General features: G+C 43.1%; 1 protein-coding gene across 1 annotated transcript in view; it reads right to left on the minus strand.

Moving 5' to 3' along the window:
• iffo2b (intermediate filament family orphan 2b) overlaps positions 1–23,726 on the minus strand; it is a gene marked incomplete at its 5' end in the record, with an annotated part of 35,689 nt that continues 11,963 nt past the window's right edge. The window contains 7 exons of the mRNA XM_080728240.1: positions 1–269; positions 821–925; positions 1,184–1,358; positions 2,359–2,513; positions 3,072–3,242; positions 9,505–9,600; positions 12,563–12,623. Coding sequence (XP_080584366.1) covers positions 36–269; positions 821–925; positions 1,184–1,358; positions 2,359–2,513; positions 3,072–3,242; positions 9,505–9,600; positions 12,563–12,623 — 997 coding nt within the window. The 3' untranslated portion in view covers positions 1–35. The remainder of the gene's footprint in view (positions 270–820; positions 926–1,183; positions 1,359–2,358; positions 2,514–3,071; positions 3,243–9,504; positions 9,601–12,562; positions 12,624–23,726) is intronic.

Consider the following 23,726-nt stretch of genomic DNA (forward strand, 5'->3'; position numbering starts at 1 on the left):
AGGAGATGGGGCAGAGGGGCCTAGTTGGACAGCCATCAACTAACCGGGCCTTCGGTCTCGCCGTCCTTGTCCAAGATCTCATCCTGGATCTCGTCAGTGTTCCCTGAGTCACTGCTGGCCACTGAGCTGACGGAGGGAGAGTTCCTGCCACCTTTGATCATCCTCCGACAGGTCTCCATCTGCACGTCCAGGCCCCGCTTCATGCTGCACATATCCATGTACTCGTGCAGATGTCTGTTCATGTCACTCTTTGCTGTGGCCAGCTCCATCTGATGGGACAGGGGGGGAGGAGGTAGACAGTACAGTGAACAAAGAGTTGTTAAAGTCCAAAAGTCCAAAGTTTATACTTGATTTGAGTAGATTTGACAACTTTGCCAGCATCGCTGGTTGTAGGACCTAATTAGGTTTGCAATGGAGACTTGGAAGCTCCTTCCCAGAATAAAACGATTCTGTGCTGCTAAACTGCAAAAAACATATACAAAGAAACATTCAAAAATCACAACATCCAAATATTTATGCCAGCACTCACCAACTTAAAATAAAAAGCACTAGGGGAAATGCCTTAATTTCATCCATTTATTTTGGCCAAAAAACATGCTAACGTTTCGGTATTATAGTCTTCATCGGAGCAGATATTCTGCTGATGACTCCTTGCTGTTCTCATTACCAACTGACTATGATTTTATTAGTGTAGTATTTTAGCATTCTTTTAGGAGGTTTTAGATTATAGTAAGCCAGTGGAAAGGAATCTATTGATATATCTATTGATGATGAAGAGAGACGTAAAGGTAAACAGAGAGGTAATCATGTGAACTTTTACCTCAATCTGGCCGATGGATTCCTGATATTCTTGCTCTCTGGTCTTGAAAAGTGATTCTGTCTCATCTATGAGGCTGCCAAGGCTTCCATCCTGAGACTCCTGTGACTGTGAGAACAGAAATAAAACATATTGGTACATGTTGGTACATTGGACCCCTTGAGGGGTTCCAGGGCGTCTAAGGAGGCAGAAAATGTGTCGCGATGAAACGCATTGTGAGCCTGGAGACCTGCTATTTTTGAAAGACATTCACAAAGTGGACAATTGTTGATAAACTCTTCTCTTATTGGAGTCCCTGGTTAAATATGTATCAATTTAGGGGTCCTTGACATGAACACAAGAACCATTGGGATTAAGGTGTCTTACGCTCACAGGCTCTGGGTTGCCGTCTGCGTCAGTTGAGCCGGTGGCGTTGCAGTTGGTGGCGGCGATGGCACTGGGCACGTTGTAGTTGGCGAAATCCTCCCACAGCAGCAGAGTTTCTTCGTTCTCCTCCCACGTCAGGCTGTCACAGTCGTCGTCGATTTCAAATGTCTCCCGCCTGGCAACAGGAGAGTTATCGGAACAATGTCTGTACAAAACAAGGAAGGGGAAAGGACGGAAAGATAGGACAAGACAGGGAAGGAGTGGAACAAGGATGGGGAAAGGATGGGAAGATAGGACAAGGGAGAGGTGGATAGACGTGGATAGGAGTGGAGGGACAAACAGCCAGCACATTCAGGAAAGGTCACATCCACAGAGAAAGATCTACTCACATCACATATACAGAGAAGACAAAGATAAAGAAGGAAGATAGTAACAGAGGACATGGAAAACAGAGTGCATGCATGCATGCAGAGCACACAGAGAGACTGGAAACATTCATATTTATAAATGATTGTTTGTACATTGATATTTGGGCTAACACGCTGGCACAAAATTACAAAATTGTGTCTATGTAAAAAAAAAAAAAAAAAAAAGAGAATGGTGTTAATGGCATTGCTCTGTAAGAAGCAAGATATTTAACAAAGGGTCTGTCTGCGTTTTTGTTTGTTGGTTTGTCCCTCTGTCCGGGGCTAATGCCGCAGATTTATTGTGCATGCTGCCAATAGGAATTACATACACACGTTTTTTAATTTTTGTTTTATTTAACTTTTAAGTTTCATAATGTAAGTGAAAGGGAGTTGGATCGGGCTGAGAACTAAATCTGGAGTCATATATCTCAAAGATACATGACTGATGTAATAGACTGGCCATATGGGAGCCGTGTCTTTATGAGACCCTGTCTTGTTACTATTATCGTAGGTTTGTGAATTATGTATAACCAATTATTATGTTGTGTCTGTCATATTCAGAGTTCTGCTGAAAGTTCCTATTCTCAAAGCATGACTCCATTTCAACACTAGATGGGAGTAGAGTAAAACAGCACTGATGTGCAACAACATTTTACTGTTATGTATGATGTCACAGCAGCCTCAGTTCAAATGTGTGCAGTTGGGTTACTGGAGTACATGAATGCGTGTGCTTTTTGGTGTACGCCAGTGGGTGCGGGCTTCACGTACAGCGTGTTGAGCATGCGTTTCATTTCGTCTGTGATGTTGAACGGTCCAGGAGGGAGCTGCTCTTCTTCTGAAGTGCTGGGGTCGGCATCCATCTCAGAGCTCTCCTCATCAGACACCGCCTTGCGCTCTTTCCTCCTGCAGCACGCCATCGCTCCCTGTAACACAAATATACACACATTGTATTTGATGCATATAGGAATCTACGTAATGCACACTTACGTCTTGTGATTTTTGACTGTCTAATCTAAAAATAAAATAAAATAAAGATCTGAAGACCGGAAGTTGGTTGACTGTTTCTGGGTGCATTCATTGCTTATTGGTGATCGTTAGGTGTTAAGCCAGTGCTGTCGGCGCAATGTGATAACCTTGTGTGCAGTTAAGAAAGTCACAGCATCAGCATTTACTGCTCTGTGTATGTGTGTTTGTGTGTGTGTGTGTGTGTGTGTGTGTGTGTGTGTCTGTGTGTGGACATGCCTGCAGGCATGTGTCATGCTTTATTACGGTCAATAAGTATTGTTTTCACACGCAGTTGTTCGCTTATGTACATAAATCAGTGCATAATAGTGTAAGGAAAATTGACGTATCGATTCCCCATCGGCAACAGTAATTTCATTTGCAGAGTTTGCTGACTTCTCCACACAAAAAAGCATATATTACCATATAGTAGTCCTATTCACAACTCTGACAAATAGTGTAGCAGATAAGACACGCACCCTCTCTGGAAGCGACCTGGCTGGGCTGACGTTGAACATCTTTGACATGTCCTCTGAGTTGCGTTGCTGTGCCACGTCACACAGTTTGGCCGTGATGTCGATTCTCCTGCAGATGTCCATGTCCACCCGCATGGCTTTCTCATGGATCTTGGTGTCCAAGTCAGTCATTTCCTGAAAAAGGAGGGATGCGTTCCCACGGTCAGGAAATTCCTGAAAATATTTTTTAATTAGAACAATCTTTTTCCAGGTTTGGAATTGATCATGGGTCCTGGAAGGTCCTGGAAAAATGTATGCAGCCCTAATTCATGTGACAAAAATAACAGATCTACAAGCTCAAAAAGTGCTGCAGCGTGACACGTAGTTAGCTTGTAGATCTGTTCCTTTGTCACGACACCAACCTGTGCAGTGCAACCTAACTATTCAGAGCAACATGTGAATCGTCGGTGATGAAGTGTAACCAATTGAACTCCTAGTTGATGATATAACTATGTATGATGATGATGGTCCTAGGATAGGTGGTGTTATACATTGACTTTTATTGCTATGACATACCAATGTAGTCTGATATTCTGAAATAAAGGACATGTGCTGTTAGCCGAGGACTTGGAGGCCAGTACATCAGTCATCTATGACACATCAACTTGGGAGAGTTCAGGGATCTCCATATTTGGGCATAAAGGGTTCATTGACAAACAGACACATTCCTGCATTTCTAGATAAGATGACAGCTGTACTGCCTCCCTCTGCTTCCCGTACTTGTGACGATGTTTGGCCCGGGGAAGTCCTGCTTAACTCAGTGAATGCCACCCTTTATTCAAAATCTACAAAACTGGTGCCAGCCATTTTGCTTAATTTTGCCTTTTTATGGGGGCCAAAATCATATTTTGTACTTAAATTACATATATAAATCTATGCTTCTATCGAAAGCCACACTACCCCTCTTACAAAGGAAAACATGTATATTTATATATATATATCCTATCATTAGATTTGGGCTTCAATAGAACATGTGTAAGATGTCTTGATCATCATCATATGTGTGTGCTGTGATGGGCCCTATGTGCAATCTGGAGTGCAATACCATTTGAAAACCACCAGAGGGTGGTCTCCTACTATCTGATCAACTAACAGAAGAAGGAAGAAGACGTCCATCTTTTTTTTGGTTTGGGCCTGTTGTTTACATTTTGGCCAGGCCTTTTAGCTAGCATGCTAACACACTTCGGAACCCTGGCGATCGCGATCAAGGATAGGTAGAGAAGAATGGATGGCACCGCTGGAATCCTGAGAATTTTCTGCGTTTTTTGAGTACTTATAGTTCGTCAGGGATGCACGGGAAAGTGTATAAACGAACGTTTTAGATAACATTTAAACGGCCGGAACCAATCTTCGGCTATACCGATTTTCCGCCGGACTGTGTTACACTGGTGCTACAGTCAAATCGGCCGTATCGCTCAGGTCACGGAGGCATATGGCCAACTTCTAGAGCGATTTTTTTGAAATTACAATTATGAAAAAATGATAAAACTTTTGATTAATTAAAAAGACGTAAAAGACGTTTATGGCACCGAGGTCCAAAGACGTATAAGACGTTTATGGCGTTCAGTGAGTTAATCACTGTATCCTCTTTTGAAACTCACTAGTTAGACAGTTTGGTCCAAATTAAATTAAATTAATAAACACGCAAAAGGCTCTGTTGCTGCATGCTTACTCTCCACTTGTATAATGTTTACTACAAAGAACAATATCAAAACTTTACAGTTTGTAAGCAATTAAATGGTTCTAAAGTGGGTTCCGGGGGCCCCCAGGGGTTCTTCAGGGGGTTCCCACTAAAAGGAGGACAAGTTTAAACACATTGTGAGCTTATAGATCTGCTATTTAAAAAAACTTGACAAATGTTGCCTTCTCTTCTGGGGGTCCCTGGCACAAGCTATTTTCAGATGGGGTTCCACGGCCAAATACATATCAATTTGGAGGTCCTTCTTGACATGTAAATGTTTGAGAACCACTGGTTTAACCCATTTAGACCTTGATAGCATCAGTGTGAACTATAGTGAACTATAGTGAACTGTACCGTCATGAATCTGTACATTTTCCTATGCAAACTTCTAATAAAGCCTTCAATCAATCAATCAAAAAGTGTCACTGTTTAACCACTTTGACCATTATTTTAAACTTTAAAGTGCAGAGTGCCCTGCTACAAGCTTGTATAACTGCTATAGGGTTAAACAACAATACTAGGTTCACCAGCATGGCTACAGTCACCCTGACACCAGCTGCAGTATATTACAGCTGTATATCACACCAGAGCAGAACTGACCTGCCTGGGAACAATACTGGGCTGTACCGGACAGGAAGTGCTGTTGATCCGCTGCTTGTTTATGAACCCTGCCGTCTGAGCAGCCAAGCTATTCAATGAATGCTTGCCTTACAGCCTCCCTGGCTTCTGTTGCATGATGTCGCTTGTCAGGCAGAAATCTCCCAAGTTTCATGTATTAATTTATTTTCTCAATAAATGAATGGTTATTTTATTCTTCACTCAAGTGGCGAAAATAACCGGTTATTTTCAGGATATTATTATTTTTCAAACATTTTCGCCAATAATGATCTCCCAAACGGGTCAGGTTGAAAGATGTTAAGCCTTTATGTGGGTTTTATAAGTATTTAACCAATGAAAACCTGACGCTATTTCTTCTATTCTAGTCGCTTCTATCGCTTCACTTTGGTCGCGCAGGTCCGCGCTGGTAAAAAAATCATCAAAAGATCATCAAAAAATCAAGGCGAAACACCCGGAAAAAAGTCCCAACACCAAACACCAAAAACATGTCCGTATCTCCGGACAACATCAATGCTGATTGGCTGTCAGGATGCGATGGGTGGAGTGGGGGTGTAGAGAAGGTCGCTTCAGTTGGATGTTTCCAAGTGGAGCGAAGATACGAGGCGAGCGTTCGTGCCACCCCTTTCGGATTATTCGCGCCGTACCCGTTCACGCCGCACCCGTTCGCGCCGCGCCCGTTTGCGGGTCGTCTCATCTTTGCATTGACTTGTATGTAATCGCGCCGCTCGAACCATCCAGGTTTGGACGCAGCTTTAAGAAGAGCTTGTGACTAGATTATACTGTAACTACAGTACATAGGATCCATTGGAACACACCCCCTTTCCTGAAAAGTAACACTTTTGGACATTCAAGTATTTCTGCCCGACAGTGACGATAATAATATTCCTCTCCTCCTGAATCCAAATGAAGTGCATGTGGCCTGGCTGTCTCTGTGTGCCGAGATGGGATTTGTTATGATTGACAACCTCTCTGACAGTAGACTTATAACTATAGGCAGCAGAAGCAGCAGCGGTGTAGCAATATTTAAAACATAATTGGCACTGCTGGTGGTACTGCCAGAAGCACAATTGGTTTTGAGTTGAAGGATTGTTGACATCTGTGTGAGATGGGATTAGACACCCCAGAGCACTATTTCTCAAGGTCCAACAGCAGTCCAGATTTACCCTTTCGTGTCTGTAACTCTACAAAGTGTACAAAATGGAACCAAATGTGGACACTTTATTTGGTTTATGTATTTGGTTCCATTTGTACAATCTCAGAGTTAAATTAACAACAAGGATTTTACAGTGTAGATTGGGGCCCCTATATCCAACTGGAGATCCTTAAAGACATTGTGCCGTGATCCCCCCCCCCCCCCCCCCCCCACACACACACACACACACACAACATAATCTCATAAGGTGGTGACCCAGCTGAAGTTAGCCATACCCACAGTGTTGTTGTGTGGTAAAAAGGGGTAGGTATAATATTATGATGTAATTATATCAGTATATTTCAGTTGGGCCTTTTGACTCAGATGCTTTCAGCTTTCAGGAAGTAACCTGGGTAGAAGTAAGTTCCCTTCTACACAGGGAAGACATATTTGCATATTATAATAACCACACCTAGGGGTCTATTAGAGTAACTAGAAAAAAGCCCCCTGCGGGGGCCTGGCCCCCTTTCCTATGTGAAAGTCCCCTGTACCCAGAGATGGATACAGTCCAGTGGGCAGCTAAGCAATACAAATTTAGGATAGCTCAACATTAAATATGCAGTTTTTTCCAAAATGCAAAATAGTGTATATGGCAATCCATCCATCCATCCACATCCATCCATCCATCCAACCACATCCATCCATCCATCCATCCATCCATCCATCCATCCATGCATCCATCCATCCATCCACATCCATCCATCCATCCACATCCATCCATCCATCCATCCATCCATCCATCCATCCATCCATGCATCCATCCATCCACATCCATCCATCCATCCATCCATCCACATCCATCCATCCATCCATCCATCCATCCATCCATCCATCCACATCCATCCATCCATCCATCCATCCATCCATCCATCCATCCACATCAATCCATGCATCAATCCATCCATCCATCCACATCCATCCATCCATCCATCCATCCATCCACATCCATCCACATCCATCCATCCATCCACATCCATCCATCCACATCCATCCATCCATCCATCCATCCATGCATCCATGCATCCATCCATCCATGCATCCATCCATCCACATCCATCCATCCATCCATCCATCCACATCCATCCATCCATCCACATCCATCCATCCACATCCATCCATCCATCCACATCCATCCATCCACATCCATCCATCCATCATCCATCCATCCACATCCATCCATCCATCCTCTACTGTACCTTACCGTACCTTACTCTACTGTAATCTACTGTACTTTACCTTACTGTACTGTACTTTGCTGTACTCTACTGTACCTTGCTGTACTCTACTGTACCTTGCATCCATCCATCCATCCATCCATCCATCCACATCCATCCACATCCATCCATCCATCCATCCACATCCATCCATCCATCCATCCATCCATCCATCCATGCATCCATCCATCCATCCATGCATCCATCCATCCATCCACATCCATCCATCCACATCCATCCATCCACATCCATCCATCCACATCCATCCATCCACATCCATCCATCCATCCATCCATCCATCCATCCACATCCATCCACATCCATCCATCCATCCACATCCATCCATCCATCCACATCCATCCATCCATCCATCCATCCACATCCATCCATCCATCCACATCCATCCATCCATCCACATCCATCCATCCACATCCATCCATCCATCCATCCATCCATGCATCCATCCATCCATGCATCCATCCATCCATGCATCCATCCATCCACATCCATCCATCCATCCATCCATCCACATCCATCCATCCATCCACATCCATCCATCCACATCCATCCATCCATCCACATCCATCCATCCACATCCATCCAGCCACATCCATCCATCATCCATCCATCCACATCCATCCATCCATCCTCTACTGTACCTTACCGTACCTTACTCTACTGTAATCTACTGTACTTTACCTTACTGTACTGTACTTTGCTGTACTCTACTGTACCTTGCTGTACTCTACTGTACCTTGCATCCATCCATCCATCCATCCATCCACATCCATCCACATCCATCCATCCATCCATCCACATCCATCCATCCATCCATCCACATCCATCCATCCATCCATCCATCCATCCATGCATCCATCCATCCATGCATCCATCCATCCATCCACATCCATCCATCCATCCATCCATCCATCCATCCACATCCATCCATCCACATCCATCCATCCACATCCATCCATCATCCATCCATCCACATCCATCCATCCTCTACTGTACCTTACTGTACCTTATTGTACTGTACTCTACTGTAATCTACTGTACTTTACCTTACTGTACTGTACTTTGCTGTACTCTACTGTACCTTGCTGTACTCTACTGTACCTTGCTGTACTCTACTGTACCTTGCTGTACTGTACTGTACATATTCTGTGTTCTATATCTATGAATTCTATGTGTTCTAGAACTATGAATTCTGTGTTCTAGATCTATGTTTTTGATTCTTGTTCTAGATCCCCCCCCCCCCCCCTCTCTCTCTCTCTCTCTCTCTCTCTCTCTCTCTCTGTGTGTGTGTGTGTGTGTGTGTGTGTGTGTGTGTGTGTGTGTGTGTGTGTGTGCATCTGCCCCCCCCCCCCCCCCCCCTTCCCTCTTGTAACCTGAGACCTGGTGATGATAATGACACTTCGCTCCCAACTATGGATTGCGCAATATGCCGCCTACAGGCCAAAATGTGGGGAAAAATTTTAAACATTTTGGGATTATGAGAAGTAGAGACACATCTGAAGGTGATAAAGTTGATGTTGGGCAAGGTACATGCGTTATTGATTTTTGTATTATGTTTTTTAGACAATTGAACAACTGCTGAACGTGGAGTTACAGATGGAAACACACACACGCATTTTTTTGGGGCGATTCTGATTATGTAGTGGGATGTTATTGTTAACACCATAGACGTACGTCACTCATCAGGCTCTTGAAGACCACGAGCTCGGCCTTCAGTCTGTCCACCTTGTCGTTCAGCTCGTCCTGGATCTCCGATGACTCCTGGGCACTCTGTATGGACGTGACAATAAACACATTTAACCCTTGCACCTCAAAACTATTTAGTTTTTGAGTAACAACTGTATTATTCAGTATGTATGTACGTTTCCCCCTTCTCCCTATTTGAGCGATGCTCCTGGAAGGAGCTAAGCTCCAACATCTGGCTTTGTCCCAAGTTTGTTGTACACCCAGGGTCACATTGGCCAAGTAAAATAGCTTGAATCATGTTATTCTAAAACGCTCACTGTAGCCCATATTGTAGTTTAATTCACCAATGGCTCACTGACAGCTGAAGAGAAGAAACAATAAAAGTAATTCTGAGCGCGACCCCTCACTTTTGTAAACGGTACAGTAGCTGATACTAATCTAACACAGAGATATGAATTGAACAATAAGGCAGAAAGTTGTAAAAAGAAGTTCGACAATAAATAGAGGCATCACTATTTCTGCAATAAAGATAATCAAAATGCCATAAAGAGCCGTCTTTGTGACAAATGGCTGGGTTGCACTGAAATGATTAGCTTTGTATATTTCCTGTTCTCCCGTACTCAGCAACACCAGCCGGTGTGCTCTAAAAGGTTAAAGCCTCCTGGGATGTCTCTCCTCCCTTCTCTTCTCCCTGTCGTTTTGCTGACCCAGATACCAAGATAAACACAGAACGCTGCCGACCGATCGATTTGTTCGAGAGCAGGGAAGCAGAGAGAAGGGGAAGGTGGGGAGCTTGGCTGGCTACGACTTCCGTTCCTTGGTGTGTGCGCGCGTGCGTGTGTGAGTGTGTGTGTGTGTGTGTGTGTGTGTGTTTGTGTGTGGCCATCTTAAAACATGGCCTTTTTTAAGATGTGACACTGACCCTGTGATGGCCTATAAATCTACCTCCACTGTCTGCTCTGTCCACAAACATACTATGCTAGAGTGCCTCTGATAGATCACCTTTTTATATCTGGTACCAAACAGGCTCCCTGTAATGTGCTTTTCTAATCTGACATAAAATCTCTCTGGCATTGACAGTCTGCTCAGACAGACCACATACTCAGCAATAGACTTCATGAAAAATAAAACACTGTGTGTACAGTAAACATAATAGGGCTGGGCAATATACTGTATGGATCATATATTGATATCGTGATATGAGACTGGATATCATCTGGGATTGTGGATATTGTAATATTGTGATATGGCATACAGTATGTGCTGTCTTATCACTTGCGTACGTAACCTTGGGAACCAATTGTTCCAGAGCCATGTTGCCCATAGGTCATCTCCTGTTTCCATTGCATGAGGCAGATTGATGTTCCAAGTACATGCCCTAGACATGACGTTAGTATGTCACAGGGACTTCAATTCCACCCTTGATGCTGAGTGCCAAGCAGGGAGGCAGTGTTTTTGTTTTACTTTGTTAATTGGATTTTCCTCAGAAGCATTCAATATAAAAAAAAGTTACCAAGCAGGGAGGCATTGTATGCCATTTTTATAGCCTTTGGTATGACTCTGCTGTGTATTGAACCCCTGACCTCCCACTGAGCTGGTTTTCTGGTTTGGTTGAACCTTTCCGAAGTAATCTGAAGATTCACCTTATCAGACTCCACCTCACCCCCTTTACTAGCACTTCACTCTCCCTGTACCCCGTCCCCTTCCTGCCATCTTCATCTTCTACCTCGATTGATGCTATAGTGATAGATCCAAGATATGGCTACCATACAGTCACTCGTTCTCATGTTTTTGTTACTTAGGTTCGTTTTCTTGACCACATTGTTAAGAATGTAATTTAGATAACATGATATTTAGGTTAATTGTTTACCTGGTATCCTACAGTTTCAATGTACAGATTCTTATTTAGAAATTGTATTGTTTGGACTACTCGGTTCTTGGTTTAGAATCTTAGTTTCTTGAGGCACTACTACACTGTCTCTGCATTCTATGTATGTGATTGCTATGCTTATTGTAAGTCTGGATAAGAGTGTCTGCTAATCTCTTAAATTGTAAATTGTAATGGTATTGTGTATTGGACTTCCGGATCTCCAAAATATCAGAATCGGCATTGGCCTTGAAAAACCCATATCAGACTACTTCTAGTGCCAAACAACCAAAACACAGAGTGGAACAGCCAGTGACCTTGATGGTTCAAAGAACGGCAGGGTACCAACAAAGGTGTCACATACCAGCATCACCAACTGTGTTCTGAGCCAACTCCACCCCACTCTGATGGAAAGTCCTATACCATATTAATCTATTAACCACATGAACCCTAGAATCACTTTTCTTGGAAAACATTCAGCAAAAAACATGCAAGCATTCTGCGAAAATAGAAAATAGCTATCAGCTATTTCCGACAAAGAGATTTGGTGTAGAGGGGGAAATGGAGAGGACCAAGTATAGAGCCCGCCCCTGTTGGACAGGGTAGCCTACAGGGTTTAAGTGGTTTACTTAACGTGTTGATCAAATGCTATATTCTTGTTGTCTTTTGTCAATATATAAGGATATGCGTATGTAATAAATTATCCCCTGGAATTCATTGTTGCTGTCTTTTGAATAACCTCAGGCAAACAATCTACACGATAATCTACACAGTTTATGCTGTATACACACTGTACTATGTACATTATACAGTATATGCACAGCATACACACATGCACACACCACATGCTCTTTCCATGGGTGATTTATAGCCTACTTACTTGTGTACCGGCGGAGATATGCACTGAACATGTATGCCATATGTACACTAGACTACACACGCACGCACAAACACATGTGCTGTAACAGGTTGTTAGCTTGTCGTTTGGCTATTTTTAGTGCGCGACACCTGTGCGCAGAATAAATCAGGCAGCAGACCTCATGTCTGGTCTGCAACCCTCTACAAGGCATCAAATTAGAATGGGTTGTTAAGGTGAATAGGTTTGCTTGGAGGTGGAGGTGAACTGCTTGGAGTACAGTGACGAGGGAGGCATGATTAATGTTGTTTATGTTCGCCTACCTCCTGCATGGACTCCATCTTGGACTCCAACTGCTGTCTTCTGGACAGTTCCTCCTCCCATCTGCAACACAGGAGACACAACAGGTCAGGACTGCTAGCAGAACTTACAGTACGTACACAGCCTGATCAATATAGAGGTCATATTTGACTTTTGTGACAACATCGGTATCGGCAATTATGCAGCAAATGTGCCCTAATGTTTAACCACTTTCAACCTAACCTGGGATCAATGCCATTTTAGGGTTTCTGATCCGGTCGGAGCATAAATACATTTACATCATCACGTGACCGGAACCACCAGCGCCGTGCACCTCCAAAATGATTCCCCTAATTTAGTTTAGTTTGTTAAAATCGTTTTGTTTCTTTTGGTATAATAACGGTTGGAATGTTCATCTCTCACTCTCCCTCTCGTAGCGGGACTAGCGAGACTATTTGATTTGCATAATGTGGGGAACAAAAACAATGTGACACCAACCGGAACCAACCACCAGAACCTTTTTTTCCTTTTTTTCTAAACCGGATGACACGGCTAGTTTTAGAACGAATACCAGGCTTTCCTCTGCGTTGGAAAGTCTGGTGATGCGAGGCTACTTTCAACCTGGCATTCCTATTTTGGGCATGTCGTTATAGGGAATTTTTTCCCCCAAAATGTTCAAACAGCTCACATTGTGAGCATGTAGATTTGTGACTGCACTTTTTGACAAAACATTGGTAGCCTAAGTAGTAATGGGTGGACAAGGCCTACTGTAGGACTCTCCGGAAAATGGGATCAGCATCAGACCCAAACATCTGGCATTGGTCAGACTGTGCTTTGGTGTGACTACAGTATATAGCGCATGGAATGGCCTCTAGGGTGCCCCTAGACAGGGTAATGGTACTTTGTGGGACGGTAATCTCAGCTCTGATTACACACTGCCCTTGACAATGTGGGCTCCAACCCAGCTCCCACCCCGTTGACGATCTTTTGTCTTCCCTCCCTCCCTTTGTCTTGTCGAGTCTAAAGGCCAAGAATGGAATTCCAGACCACCGTTTGAAAGCGGATCGGTTGCTCATGGGTAGTCTTGAGCAGAAACAGATCGTTCTAGCCGGAGATAAGGACAGGGTTAACACAGATTGAATGAATAGCCCCCATGAGGGTGGGGTCTCTCTCTTTGCCGCATAGCAGACCCTACCACTGTGGCTTTTCTTTATGTTAATAACAGCCTCATTCATTTCTCATGAAGCGCTGGCTGCAGGGAAGGGAACTCATTCATTTAGCACAATCGAGCTCAGAATCAATAAGAAAGAATGCAGAAAAAATACTGTATTTTCTAAAGAATAGGTTTGTGTTTTAAAAGCCTGGCAAATCAGTTATTCTCTGAATGCACATGTTTACTGTGGTTTAGGAGGTTGCTAATAAAAGACATACAATTGCCAGTGAACAGATGATCCTACCACATCTCAGAAAAAGAGTATTTTGGGCATAAGTAAAAATGAACAGCCTTTACCTGAAACAAATCTTTCTTTCTCTGCTGACAGGTCATACCACTATTTCCCCAGAGTTATCTATCACACAAGGTACTGCGTAATGCGTAATACTAATAGAGACAGCATTTGTCAGCTTGGGACGGTGCCTATAATAGAGACCTGCCTGTGCCCTGGGAAATGAAACCGTAGGCACAATCAGTCATGGATGACTCCCAAAAGAGAGTTTGGAGTTAAGAATGGATTCATTCAATAACATGTTAATAACATGATGACGTAATCCACACTGTTAAGGCATCTGCATGACTGTGAGCTGCCCTGAGACACATGGCTGGCTGTATTGGCCTCGAAAACCCCATATCAGACTACCTGAAGTGCAAAACAACCCAAACACAGAGTGGAACAGAGCAGTGACCTCCGATGGTTCAAAGAACAGCAGGGTAACAACAAAGGTGGTGAAACTGTAGGGCACACTCAGTCATGGATGACTCCCAAAAGACAGTTTGTAGTTGATAATGGATTCATTCAATAAGTATAATGGTAATAAATAATGAGGTAATGCACATCGTCAAGGTATATCTATCTGAAAAGCATGACCGTGAGCTGCAGTCAGATACATGGCTGGCAGTGGCAGAACAAGAGATAGTGAGTGAGTGCGAGCGTGTGCGTGCGTGTGCATGAGCAGCTGTGTGCCTGCTGAGGGGTGACATCTGATGTCGACCAGCACTTAACGCCGGGACACTTTTCCCATCGACCTCACCATGGCGACAGATACGAGGACAGAAAACATGTTGGTAGTACCCCGCAGCATCACTAACATAACGTGGGGTAAACAACGTGCGTCACCACCAGAGATCCGCCTCAGCCACAATTTTTGTTTTGTTGCTTTTGTTCCTATTCAGAAGCCACTGAATGTATACTGTCTAATTAGTGAGAAGTATTCCTTGGCAGGCTGGGCAAGCTTCACGCAGTGATTGAAGCCTTGCGCTAAAAATGCTGCCAGTGCTGCTTTTGCTGCGACCACAAACACTGCCTGCCTGCTGCAGGACTCTTTTAGGTCAGCAGAGTTCACAACTGCATCACATCCTCTGCAGACAGGAAACAGTGGGCCTGCAATCTGCATCAGTGATGCTAGAGGCACATGGTGCGTCACCTCCTTTAAAGCTAATGGAGCAGGGGTGGGGGTCGGGTGCATTCGTCTCCCAATTTAGTCATTATGTCAATTCCCCCCTCATGTACAGTGTAGTCCCTGTCACTGCAAGCCCCAACTCATTGGTCTTCTTGGGGATGGTGCAGACAACCACGCCTCCTCACATTTCACATTCAGCCATTGAAAGGCCATTAAAAGTGACATTACACCAACTTGACTCCAGGGAGCTAGCTGTGTCAAGTGAAGTCCATTGCATGTCAGGACCGACTACTTAGTTGTTGCGTTCACACATTAACACATCGATTAATGTCTGGATAACTTTCAGGTTACAGTGCAAGCGTGAATGAGTTTCCAGACATATTTTTCACTCTTTTTTGTCCACAATCTATGCCAATGAATTACTCACCACACACATTTGTGTGGCGTTGTCACTGCTGTTCTATCCTACTGACTCACCTGCCCCCACCGGGAGGACGTAGAGCCTCCGTTCTACTCCTCCTGCCCACCACTCCATGCCGCCCCAGCCCGTAGGAGAACGTGCAGTAACAAATATCACCTCCCCGCACGGCTTACCTCCCCTGAACATGCTGCCAATTGTGTTCGTATAAACGCTCGACAAAGCCGGATGCACCACAGTGGTTTCAAACCCACAACCTCCGCAGTGGTGAGCAGGCACTTTACCAAAGCAGCTTTTCACCTGATAGTGAGGACTGAGGAGTTACACTGGAAGGACATACGCATGTGGAGGAACTCCATAATTCCTCCCAATTCCACTTCCTGCTGAATTGGTGCAACAACCAACCTGTGGTAGTCGCTACAGAAGCCTGGGTTTTCGACTTTTCGTTGTCGACCCACTAGACTCTAGTTGCATCTTGGCTGGTAAAAAAATAAAACTTGTATTTATTGGAAAAAACTTTGCTTTGGTTCCATGTTTGTTTGTTTGTTTGTTTACTCTTTATTTCCAATTGCTCATACCAATCTTTGATGTTTGTTAAAAAAAAGTGCAGTTTACATTTGTGGCTTTACATTTTTTGATGCTTCTCTTTTATTTTCTGCCAAAAAAAATGAATAAAGAGATTTGTGAAAAAATAAATAAAAATAAACTGTACCATTATTACTAGAATAAAGCAGCTACAGAGACTGGTGGCCTCCCCTGCCTGATTCACACACCCGCGGCGCGAACATGTGTTTGTTGGAGTACTCAGCGAAGTCAGAGACACTGTGGGGGAATCGAACCCCAGTCTCCACAGTAGTGGAGTGGCAGAGATAAAACCATTATTGAGGGAAGCAGTTACAATTCTGATTCTGATCTGCCACATACAGACGGGAAACAGTAACACAGTGCACGTAGTCTAAATAAAGATGACACTACAGCACCGGGAAGGTATTCTAATCTAGCCTTGGCCAAGCTACAGCTCCTCTCCTAAAGGTGTTGCTGTTCCTTTGGTTTGAGTCAGTCAAAGGAATAGGAACCTGCGTTTTTCGTTGCGAAATGCGTTTTTCAGGGCAAGGAGAGAGAGAGAGATAGAGAGAGCAAGGGACCAAGTGGTGCGCGAAACGGGCGGCAGTGTGCAAACGTGACTGACATAACGTGAGGTTGATTTTTTTATTTGCGTGCTCCGAAATTCACTCCGATATTCGGCCCGAAAAACGCAGCAGTGTGCAACCACCTTTACAAGGACAAAGGCAGCAGGAGGCTCAGAGCCTGACTGTGTGACATCCCACAGACATCTATCTCTATCTGTGCCACCAGACTCTTCTTTTGCTATCCAGTCCTAATGGTAGCTGTCTGATAACTTAATGTGCTCCTCATAATCAAGATGTCTGCCTTTATTCCCCTTTCAGTTAATGAAGAACATTGTTTCAAAATCTGATTTCCACCCTGTTAAATACTGTTGGTATCAGATTTTGTCACATATTAAATACTGACATCTAACCCTTCAAAATGACTGAGGGCACAACATATAAACAAACAAAGGTACTTTTCAAATCATAGTAGGTAACTGAACTCCTTCATTGACTAAATGAAAACAATTTAGAGACTATTAACCACTTTCAGGTGCCCAGGTTGGGGTACCATCATCAAGACATCACCACAATCTTTGTCGTTGTGCTAGCGCTCCTACGACTGGGGCAGGGCCTTTCAGCCAGTAGGGTGCAACAGCAGCGGCAACACTGAAATGTGTGACGGGAGGATATAGGGAAACAATTAAAAAAATATATTTACAACAACAACAAAAAATCTATAAATGTGAGGTTCATTCTTGTTGTGTCAATCCCTGAAGAAGACCTTATCTGGTCGGAACGTTGGTTCTTAAAATATTGATTGCATTGTGGCTACGAGCAGCGCAGCCGTTTTCTTCATTCTTGATTTTCTTCAAGTCTTCTGCACAGTGTTCAGCACCTCATCAATATTGGTGTGCAGCCTTTTTGCTTGTTGGTTTACCAAAATTATGATCTACAAAACATTGAGCTTGTAGATGAGCTATTTTAGCTATTCGTGGCTTAAGTGGTTAACTTAAGTTCAAGCAGTGGTACCCCACTGATGGATGTACTGTGAGGGAAGGTTATTTCAGTATATTTACTGACTGAGTTACAGATTTAAATAAGCTGATGCTGCACTGAGATACCGAAGGAGAAAAATATGAAGCATCTCATGTCAAGCTGACTTTTTCTCATACATTTTTGGTCTGCACAACAATAGCATTCCAGCAGCCCTTGCCAACAAACACTCCCTGCTCTGTGTGGTATGTCTGGGCCTGGGGAATAGGAGGTCTATTTGCACACCAACCGTCTTACGCAAAATGTATGCTCCATCGTACGATGGTGTTGCGCACAGAAAATACCAGATCTATCTACAAGCTCTTATTTATGGTTATGTATGGCTAATTTCTGCTATTGTCTCAGGAGTCAGGACACAGGAGTCAAAATATTGCAGGCACATTGTTGATATACTGTATATTGGGTTTGTTTTTAAGAATAACACCATAATTTGACACTTGATTTATTGATACTAAAATCTAAATACCAAAATATAGTCATTTGGAGGTGATAATTGCTCAGAACTGCTTCCCATATTCACTGCAACATGATAGAAAATTGACATCTGATAATAAAAAAGGATATGAAAAAAAGGAAACTTCAGATTTATGGTCTGTGTCTATTCAGAATATTTTAAGGTGTGGTTGTTCTTCAGGATGAAAAGCCCTAGTCGCTCATTACTGATGATAATAAACAACTTTTACAGGGAATGTTATTCACCCCTTGACAGGGAAAACAGACCCCACCCTTCTCCATCTTACCCATGAAGTCAATTCTCATGTGCTAGAAATGGGCGGTGGTCGCTGGAATTGGAATTGCTCAGGAATTTGACAGTAAATCTGATTCCTTCAATACAAACCAGAAAAACTATGATTTCAACATCAGCATCATAATGAATTGCAGCGGCCATTAAAAGAAGATCAGGGACCGTTAATGTTCCATGCTGACAGATCTAGGTCTAATCAATATATCAGGCTACATGCGGGACAAGCCCTTTGCCGCTATACTGCATGCACAGTAAAATCCTTGGTGTTAATTGAACTCCTAAACGTGTACAAATGGAGCCAAATGGACCCGTAAGGATCAGGGATTTTACTGTGTGAAATGAGCACACCGCCACCGACAGCCCATATAAATCACAACAGAGCATGTGATATCTCCCATGGAACTCTATACAGTAACAGTATGTAGGCCTATCTCTCTTTATATATATTGCCTTCTCCATGAACACATTACCTATCCCCTACATGCATTTATATGGCATGCAGGAGGCTAGCTCCTTTCGGAACCCTCTGCTATGCAGCTCCGAGATGAGGTTCCTGCTCATAACGAGCCCATATGAGTTTTTCCAGGGATAGTTCACCAAGTTTTTGACCATTCTTACCTTCACCAAACATCGTATCCAAAAAATAAAAGGTCCTATACCAGTCTCTCACAAGTCTACTTTTTTTTTTTACTGCGGGGGTAATCCAAGCGATGTGTTGAAACAATACTTTTAAATCTCTCATTTTGTCAACCAGTTCCTTGTTTTTCCCAGTGAAATGTTACGGAAGCAGTAATGCGTGCACACGTGACTCGCCATTAATCTGTGTTGCAGACACCAAACGGTCGGGGCAAGAAATGGCCACAGGCTGACAAAAACATGAAAATGGTTGACAAAATGATCGATTAAAGTATTGTTTCAATACATAGCTTGGATTACCCCCGCCTGTGAGAGATGGGTATAGGACCTTTACTTTTTGTATATGATGTTTGGTGAAGGTAAGAATGGTCAAAAACGTGGCAAACTATCCTCAGAAAAGCTCATATGGGCTCGTTATGAAGCAGGAACCTCATCTCGGAGCTGTATAGCGGAGGGAAAGGTTCCGAAAGGAGCTAGCAGGGAGGCTTGCGGCCGTAATTCACCATCCAGACTGTACCAACAAATTAGTGTAAGCTGGGATGGGAAGGGTGTTGTGGTGGGAAATGTCCATGACACAGAGGTTAAGGTGGGAAATACGGGAAGAATGAATGGTGAGCCAAAAGCACAAGTACGCTATATATCTCAGGCTGAACATTGATTGGATGTCAAGAGGCCGGAAATGTGTGATCTATAACATCCACAGAGTCAGACATGTGTGTGGAGTGCTAATGAGCAGCAACATGGATGCAGCATGCAGGTACACAGAGAACTGGGAGGGGGGAGCATGACCCATGAGGCTGCTGGCTGACTGCTATAGGGTCTGCTCATGCTGAATAGACAATACTTCAAGCCAAGGTCAGACCTTATTTGATTTGCCCTGATCCCCACCCCAGCTCTCTGAAAAGCTCTCCTCTCCTCCATCCACATGTCTTCTGCTTCCCTATTTCATCTTCACCCCCAGCATATGTTGGCTGTCGGGTGGAATACTATGACGTTGATGTCCACCGTTTACTTTTCAGGAAAAGGGAAAAAGAACATGTGTTCCATTGGATCCAAAATATGTATTATTGAGTCACTAGCTCTTATTAATAATTTTCATTGGTTAAGAATGTATGACTTAACCACCTTTATCGTCCCTATTTTGGCAAAATAATGAAAATAGCAGATCTACAAGTCAAGCTCACAACGAATCGCATTGTGAGCTTGTAGAAAATATTTTTTTGCTACTTTTGTGCAACACTGTCATACTATCAAGCTCATGTCACCATGACTCAGTCATAACCAAATAAGGAGTTCCTAAAGTAATGCAGCTACGCCTAAATATGGAGTGTGTTGTCTAACCTCAATGTGTCGTCATGGAATCAGGCGCAAACCAAGATATAGACTAGAGACTGACAGATATAGAGATCTCCATACATGGGCATCTCAGTCAGAACGGCAGTGCGGGCCACATAGCGACCCGAACCTCTAGCATAGTATAACATACTAACAGTAACTGCCATTAATTTTTGAAAAAATACAAAAAGATGAAATATGAAGCTACAATGTTTTATATAACTAGCAATACACAAACACACTTGTCCTCCATCAGCCTTTTGCACCGCCCTTCTCATGTTGGTGAAAGCGTGCCGCGTGACGCAGACCTGCAACCGATCCACACAGACATGAATTCCTGGCACACTTGATCCATGTAAACAGTACATATACAGTATACAGTAAGGGGTCACAGCTCTCTTTGCCTGGTGGTGACCCCTATCTTATAGCGCTCCACACGCAGGCACCAGTCTTAAATATAGACCTCCTTAACCAGACAGGACACAGACACCACAAGGCCTGCTGGGAGGAACGCTGGTTTTGCTAAGTGACCAGAGACATTTTCCCTTTGGCCCTCGAGGAGCAACAGTGATGTTAAACCATACAGTGAGGGAGGAATCCTTCAACTGCTGCTGTCTAGTGTCAAGAAATGTCACACTGACCTATTCATCTCCCTTCCAATGATTTCGTTACAGCCATGTTTTAAGTCAATCTAATATTTTCATTTAGTGAGTGCCTCTCGGATCATGACACACAACAACCTAAAGAGTGCATTACATGTATTGGTTATTTATGTACCGGTAACTGCTGGGATTTAGCTAGTATAATGTCTACGTCTATGTTCAATTAACAATATCAAGATGTACATTTTGTGTGTTTGGCAACTGCTGCTGATAATTTTCTATATACTTTTCTAGGTATTGGTAATAATCAATAATACTATGAAATATTTGAGCCTGGTGCATTATAATAGAACCAATAGAATACACACACACAAACACACACACATGCACACACACATGCACACGCACGCACGCACGCACGCACGCACGCACGCGCACACACGCACACACACACACACACACACACACACACACACACACACACACACGCACACGCACGCACACACACACACACACACACATGCATTTACCCATCCTATAACAACAAGGAGCAGTGAGCAACCATTGGAATCTACATTTATCACATATATTTTATGTTAAACTATAATAAAGCCCCTGTAGTAACAGTACAGTACCATATGAACATTGCCTATACTGTATGGTGCAGTCAATAATGTAAACATGTATTCAATGTCAGACTTCGTCAACATCTTCCTCGGTAGAAGATCCCTAAATATAACCCTTCAAAAAGACCTACAGTAGCCAGCTGAACCAGCTGGAACTTCAAACCTTCATGTGAAAGCGTAATGACATTGAAAAGGACAAGCAACTGGTAGGGTGTGTGTAGGTCATAAGTATACTGTAGAGCAGTGTTTCTCAATCTTTTTTGGCTTGAGTACCCCCTTTCCCTGATTTTTGAATCCAAGTACCCCCTTTACCCGGCAACAACATTTTCCATACAAAACTGCAATTAAAACCATAGTGCTATATGCTATGATAACCCCCAAAAATGGGGAGTGAGAGTTTCAAACAGTGCCTCCTGAAGATATTTATTTTCAACACTGTGGCCATGACATTTCAGTCCAGCTTTTATGTCAATAACTTACATTCACACAACATTCAAACACATCCAGGTTCCCTGATATCATATATTAGGGATTAATACTGTCTGGCTCACAATAAGTTTCTCCAAGGCCAGGGTCATCATTAAACATAAAAGTAAATGTTTTTTAATTCAATAATTCAATTGTTGTTAATTATTTAACAATGTAAAATATTATCATGATTTATACTTATATTTTTCTTTTTTGGCGGCATTTTCTGAGTACCCCCTGCAGTAACTCTGCGTACCCCTAGGGGTACACGTACCCCCATTTGAGAAACACTGCTGTAGAGTATACTGTAAACTACATGTGTCTAGGGAACTCAAGATTTGTTTATCAATGTGTGTACAAAACATATGGAGTTGAACCATTTCACATTATATAACTGATTTAGTTCAGGCCACCTGTACTGTGCTTGTGCTTATGAATGTTTCCCATACATATTATGTATGGGAAACATACATAATACCGTATGTTCTATTCTTTCTTTGACATGTTTAAGAACAACGTGCTCATTATAAGTGATGGAAAATTATGGTTGTGGTTATGGTTTTGAAAGGAGGGGTTATGGTTCTTTGATGCATGCTTGGAAGAGACTGTTTGAAATGGATTTACTTTAACTTTGAGGAGTGGGAGGTGAACTTGACAGTGACTGGAAAAAGTCAGTGTGCTTGACGGATTTCTTTACAGAGAAAATTAGTCTCTTAAACAAAGTTCTTGCAACAGCAATTAGTCTTTACTGTGTATTCAGGATGCCACTCCTACAAGTGCAAACAGTATGCTTAGAAACCTCAACAAACACATTTCATGTTACAGGGTCATTTTGACAAATGAGCATCCTAGTCTCCATATGCTACAGTGATACATCCTGGCTAACAATAAAGAAACATATAATAGGGGCACAGGTTCAGACAGAACCATGTGTATGAACAGGGACGTGAAGAGAATGTTAGAGAGGCAGGGTCTGAATTTCCTAAAAGGGCCTTTTGGTGGAAAATATTGAAAATAGCAGACCTCCAACACGTTGCGCTGGGACGCATTGTGAGCTTAGAGGTCGGCTATTTTCGGTACTTGAGACCTTCGGTACACTAAACTAAACGTAATCAAGATGTGGAAATTTCTACACAGAGAGGGCAATTATTTTAACATAAGATGTTGCATTCAAGTTCTGGAGAGTTTGGACAAGGCAATTCTCTTGAATGCTGCCTTCAGGTATGGCATGGAAAGAGGGCATTTAATTTCTTTCACCATAGTAAAAACTGCATTCATGGTCTGGAGGGCACTTTTTACAGATGGATAAAAGGGCAGGGGCTCATGCCCCCTTTGATGTCTATCTGTGCACGTGCCTGTGTATGAACATGAAGAAACCGAAACCCACATTGGACACTATTCATGCTCCTGTCTCCTTTTGAATGCAGGTGATCCTTTTTCCTACAACGAATTGATCAAAGTCTCCATCCTTAAAAAAGGGGTTTGTATAAGGGCTGGTAGCATCTCCCATACGTCAACAGAGTTCCGGATAGGTTGGAGCCAACGTGACAATAAATCTAATCCTACAGTTTGCCCT

This window comes from Nannobrachium achirus (genome assembly GCF_963921795.1).
Source record: "Nannobrachium achirus genome assembly, chromosome: 6".
NCBI lineage: Eukaryota > Metazoa > Chordata > Actinopteri > Myctophiformes > Myctophidae > Nannobrachium > Nannobrachium achirus.